General features: G+C 29.0%; 3 protein-coding genes across 3 annotated transcripts; 2 read left to right on the top strand and 1 right to left on the bottom strand.

Moving 5' to 3' along the window:
- Nucleotides 1–309: 309 nt before the first annotated feature.
- Nucleotides 310–1,060, top strand: LOC136779410 (cyclin-dependent kinases regulatory subunit-like). The gene is made up of 3 exons (XM_066736990.1): nucleotides 310–541; nucleotides 617–744; nucleotides 817–1,060. The coding sequence occupies exons 1-3, from the start codon at nucleotides 483–485 to the stop codon at nucleotides 909–911; spliced, it is 282 nt and encodes a 93-aa protein (XP_066593087.1). The 5' UTR covers nucleotides 310–482; the 3' UTR covers nucleotides 912–1,060.
- Nucleotides 1,061–1,154: 94 nt separating this feature from the next.
- Rad60 (DNA repair protein Rad60) lies at nucleotides 1,155–2,749 on the bottom strand. The gene is made up of 7 exons (XM_066736988.1): nucleotides 2,627–2,749; nucleotides 2,443–2,546; nucleotides 2,219–2,366; nucleotides 2,061–2,142; nucleotides 1,785–1,988; nucleotides 1,565–1,709; nucleotides 1,155–1,489 (listed from the first exon to the last, which is right to left on the bottom strand). Exons 2-7 carry the CDS (start codon nucleotides 2,507–2,509, stop codon nucleotides 1,188–1,190), a joined length of 948 nt encoding a protein of 315 aa, XP_066593085.1. The 5' UTR covers nucleotides 2,510–2,546; nucleotides 2,627–2,749; the 3' UTR covers nucleotides 1,155–1,187.
- A 236-nt stretch (nucleotides 2,750–2,985) lies between these two features.
- Nucleotides 2,986–5,137, top strand: stck (LIM zinc finger domain containing stck). The gene is made up of 7 exons (XM_066736987.1): nucleotides 2,986–3,297; nucleotides 3,424–3,537; nucleotides 3,608–3,720; nucleotides 3,797–3,989; nucleotides 4,065–4,206; nucleotides 4,292–4,550; nucleotides 4,629–5,137. Exons 1-7 carry the CDS (start codon nucleotides 3,290–3,292, stop codon nucleotides 4,826–4,828), a joined length of 1,029 nt encoding a protein of 342 aa, XP_066593084.1. The 5' UTR covers nucleotides 2,986–3,289; the 3' UTR covers nucleotides 4,829–5,137.
- The last annotated feature ends 409 nt before the right edge of the window (nucleotides 5,138–5,546 follow it).

The following is a 5,546-nucleotide window of genomic DNA, read 5'->3' as shown; positions in this document are numbered from 1 at the left end:
AAATAGAAGTTGTTTGTGACAATAACTATTCTACATTAAATTATCAACATTTTCATTTATTATAATACGTGTTTATTTCTTTGCGCACTAACTTTTCCTTTACTTCTTTATTTCATAAATGTAAAATCAACCAAATTATCAATTTAAATTTTCGCGCCTACGTAGTTACTGCGCCAATGAGAGAGATGGCAGCACTTCCGAAATAAAGCTCGGAAGCTGGCGCCGCCGTACGGGAGAGATTGAAACTAATTTGCCATGTTGTTGTTTCGTCAATATTGCACCAGTGAAATAGTGGATTCTAGTCATTTCTAGCAATTTCTAGTGTTCTGTCAGTTAATCGAGCGTCAAGCCATGATGGCTTTAGCTAATTAATCATAACAAGCCAAGCGGGAAATATATAATTCTACAAATTTCCTGAATGTTTACTAATAAACATTTGAAATTGGTTTACAAACAAGTCGAAAATCATATTTCGTGATAAAATGCCAGTAGACCAAATTCAGTATTCGGAGAAATACAACGACGATAATTTTGAGTACAGGTTAAACAATGCACCATTAGGCTCCATTTATGACTTTGTTTATATTCAACATCTTATAAATTTTTATTTATTTAGGCATGTAATTTTACCAGCTAACGTTGCCAGGCATGTTCCTAAAACTCATCTGATGACAGAAACTGAATGGAGAAATTTAGGAGTTCAACAAAGTCCTGCATGGATTCATTACATGATGCATGGGCCAGGTTTGTCAAAATTAATGAACAAATTAATTACATAGAAAAATTAGTCATATTCATTTTCAAATTATTTTTTAGAGCCTCATGTTTTGTTATTTCGTAGACCCAGGACGGATGTAGGAATTTTAGGAACCAATTGTATTTCAACAAGAAGAGTAGAATGTGCAGTTTAACTAAAATGTGTCTAGTTCAATTCCATACCCAACCATTAAATTACTTATCAATAAGTTTTAGATGATATTTTTGTACATTTTGATATTCAAAATATTTTATATACTTATTGGATAAGTAATTAATTTAATAAACAATAAAACCCATTAAGTTTGATTAAAAAATATTTTGATTTTATCTCATCTGATTATATAAAATAATAAATAACTTATATGCACATATAACAAATTTCAATGACATTTTAGTTTTAAGAATAATTTAATATCATTCAAAACACTTTATAAATTAGATACGCGAAGATCTACACATGCTTCTTGATCCAAATCTAATGATTCTGGAGTATCAGATATTGATATTTGCTCCCCATCAAAATACAATTTAATGTTTGCTTCGGGTACGGCCAGCGTTTTTGCACATTGAACAAAAAGTTCTTTGCAACTTTGGTCTCTCCTGAGTGATACAATTATTGATTCCCTATTGTTGGATTGAATTTTGATTTTACATGTATTTTCATCTTCTTCCTCGTTCTCTTCTATTTCTTCTTGTACTGCAGATTTTTTCGATTGCACAATTCCTCCTTCTGTATAATAACAAAATTCTTGTTATCCCTTATTTATTCAATTAATTAGAATTATTTTTAGATATTATAACATACCAATAATATCGATAACTGATATTCCTAATAAACCTGGAGTATCTTTAAAATTAATAGGCTTATTATTTCTCAGAAGCAAAATGTTCTCAACAGGAACTTTCTCAAGCTCTGCAAAGTATTCAAAAACTGTTTTAAAGCTCTCGTTCTGTGAACAGAAAAATTTCATTTAAAAATGCATAAATATTTCTTGTAACTAAAATATATTAAATTAAAAATTTACAATTCCAAGGGTTTTGCGATGCACATTATGTGATCTCCATAATATTTTAATGTTTATTGTTCTATCTTCCTCCTCTAGCTGATCTGTTATTGAAACATCATTAGAAATTATGGATACATCATTATCATTTATGTGTTCATCTATAGAGCAATCCAAACTTTCCACTAAAATAAGATCATTTTCAGAGTTTAAAGCATCTTCTACCTAAATAAATGAAATAAAAATGTATAAAAAATACATTATAGTCAACACAAAAACAACATCAAATTCACTTACTTTATCTTCAGATACTTCTCTTTTCTTCTGTACTCTTCTTTTTGTTTGAGCTCTTGTTCGTACAGCATAGCCATCCTCAGTACTAAAAGTAATAAATTGAAATTTTCATAATTAATCTTGGAGACAGCAGTATAAGAGAAAAAAACTTTACAGATTACCATTCACAGTCAGAATTTTCATCTGTTTCATTCTTTGAGGAAAGATTATCCGTTAAACTTGTTTCAGGGTTATCAACAATAATTACATCTTCTACTGTTTCAATTACCTTCTTTTCTACAGGTTTTATTGGATTATCTTTCTTAAAGGCTGTAGCAAATATAAATTAATCTATCATTTTACAAACCAATTATTTTTAAATTAAACTATTAGCAAAGATATATACCTTTTAATCTAGCAACAGAATTCACATAGAAATCATCATCATCAGAAGAACTGCTTAAAAGATCCATTATTGTACTTATAAAAATATTACCATAACTGACGGGCCTTTAAATATTAAAGTTCAGATTTAAGGTTAATCTTTAAAAAAATATGATTAAATTTTATTTCTTGTAATTTAATATTACTTTTATTATTTAAAGTAAACAAAATAAAAAGTTCCTCTTATTACAATTCAAAAGCCAAGCTTATATCTCAGATATACAGTACTGGCACAAGAGCACACAAAACTCTCAAAAGATTAGCAAGCTAACCAATGTAATACAAAAATGTGTTCAAAGAAAAATACCCCAGTTTCATAAGTTTTAATCAGTCAGAACTATTTTTGAACACATTGTACTGTGTTTTTCTGTAAATTTAAATAGCGACGCCCATTTTACTTAAAAGGGCAAAATCATATGACTGACGTGTGATTGGTTACCCTAGGTTAAAAAGAGACCTATGAATAAATATTATATTTTTACAAAACAATCATCAATCCTATGCCTATGGGTATTTGTATACTACTTTACAGACCACAACAATTTCAACATGTGGTACATATCAAGTAGTTAATGGAGTAATATTTAAAATGAGAGGTATTGGATACGAAGCTATAATTATAAATGATGACATCAATCTGTTTGCCCTAATTTTCAAGTCTTCTAACAGCTGAATGGTAGCTCTTAATAAAGTTTATAAATGATATAGCTATTATATTTATTAGAAAAGAATAATTGCAGTCATAAATATAAAAACATTATAATACAACTATAAGGAAGCTTATTTCCTGATTGGTGTGATATAAAATTATGCCAGGGTAAATATATATTTAATTTTACTTTGACAAAAACTTAATATTACTATATTAGAAAATATGCAATTTATTTTATACTGAATTTTTCTGGAGATTTCTTGCTGTAAATAATTTTTACTTTTTATTCAGTGTCACAGGTATGTCTTTAGATCACATGTTTTGCTCTCGCTGCAGAGAGGGATTTCAATCTCATGAAAAAATTGTCAATTCTCATGGAGAATTATGGCATCCTCAATGTTTTGTGTATGTATACAGCTGCATCTTCTCATAGAAATAATGTAATAAATAATAATTACCCTTTATTTTGAAATAGATGTGCTCAGTGCTTCAGACCATTCCCTGAAGGGATTTTTTATGAATTTGAAGGATATAAATATTGTGAGCATGATTTTCATGTATTGTTTGCCCCTTGCTGTGGCAAATGTGGTAAGCTTTTTGTTTCATTCTTTTAAGAAATTTTTTTCATTGAATTAAAGTATAATATTATATCTTTTCTTTTTAGGTGAATTTGTTATTGGCCGTGTAATAAAAGCAATGAATGCAAATTGGCATCCAGGATGCTTTAGATGCGAAGAATGCAATGGAGAATTAGCAGATGCTGGATTTATAAAATGTCAGGGGAGGGCTCTTTGCCATAGCTGTAATGCTCGTGTAAAAGCAGGTGCCCTTGGTAAACATATTTGTCACCAATGCCAGTAAGTATTTTCTATCTCAATGTTTAATATCCTACCTTTCCAGTTACAATATCTATAATTTTTAATATGTTTTAGTGGTGTTATTGATGAGAAGCCATTAAGATTCCGTGGTGAAGTCTATCATCCTTATCATTTTAACTGCACTGCCTGTGGTGTAGAGCTTAACTCAGATGCCAGAGAAGTACGCTCTAGACCAGGCTATGCTGCTAATGAAATGGTATATATATATATATATATATGATTATAATTTAATCTTTTAATTTTATATATTATGACATATTATGGTATTAATTTTTATCTAGAATGAGCTATATTGTTTGAGATGCCATGATAAAATGGGAATTCCAATATGTGGAGCATGTCGTCGACCAATCGAAGAACGGGTAGTAACTGCTTTGGGAAAACATTGGCATGTCGAGCATTTTGTTTGTGCAAAGTGTGAGAAGCCCTTCTTAGGACATCGTCATTATGAAAAAAAGGGTCTTGCTTATTGTGAAACCCACTACCATCAACTATTTGGAAATCTGTGTTTTGTATGTAATCAAGTTATTGCTGGAGATGGTACGTTTATTTGTAAAGACAGATATTTAAATTATTAGAAAAAAAAGATTAAATTAATTTAAAATAATTTTTTTTAAGTATTTACGGCTTTGAACAAAGCCTGGTGCGTCCATCACTTCGCTTGTGCCTTTTGCGACCAGAAGATGAATCAAAAGACTAAGTTCTTTGAATTTGATTTGAAACCAACTTGCAAGAAGTGCTATGACAAATTCCCTCAAGAGTTAAAAAAGCGTATGCGTCGTATGTATAATTTAAACCCAAAACGTGTTCCAGCTTAAAAAGAGATTAAATATGTATCATAAACGTGACCTATACTCACTTATTTGTGTGAATTCAATTAATTTTAAAAACGGTACTAATTATATTTCAAGGGTAGTGAAAAGCTTACAATATTAATTAGATAGTAAAAACAACACAAAAAAAATGGACATATTTAACTGATAAATTTATAACATTGAAAAATATTTTAAGACAACGTATAGGTAAAAATATTTATGGTTTTAATAGAATTAAAAGAGGTTTTAAAGGCTCTTAAACAATGTTGCTATTCTCATATTTTTATAAATGTACAATCTATGGTTTATGAATAAACAAAAATTTGTACTAACAAAAACAAATTTATAAGTTAATTTATAAAATTCTGCTTATTTTTCTAATACTCCACAGTTGGAAATAATAATTGCTTTTAAAGGTTTTCCACTTTTTGTTCCGAATTCTTCAACCTAAACAGTTATTATATTATTCAAATTACATTTTGATTTTCTATGTAACATCAATATTTTTTAATTGTATCTTTACTATACCTTTGCAAAATTTCCTATGCCTGAAATGATTCTACCAAAAACTACTCTTTTCCCATTTACAGATTTTAAGCGTTTAAAAATTATGTTAAATTTTGAATCATTTGTATTATTCGTATTGCACATTGAAAGAACTCCACAAGAACTGTGGGACAATTTAAAGTTTTCATTTTCAAAAGAATCCCCATATATTGAA

The sequence above is a fragment of the Prorops nasuta genome, unplaced genomic scaffold (genome assembly GCF_024137725.1).
Source record: "Prorops nasuta isolate Cenicafe-Biocafe unplaced genomic scaffold, Cenicafe_Pnas_1.2 PNAS00017, whole genome shotgun sequence".
Classification (NCBI taxonomy): domain Eukaryota; kingdom Metazoa; phylum Arthropoda; class Insecta; order Hymenoptera; family Bethylidae; genus Prorops; species Prorops nasuta.
This window is presented reverse-complemented; position numbering and strand designations above follow the sequence as displayed.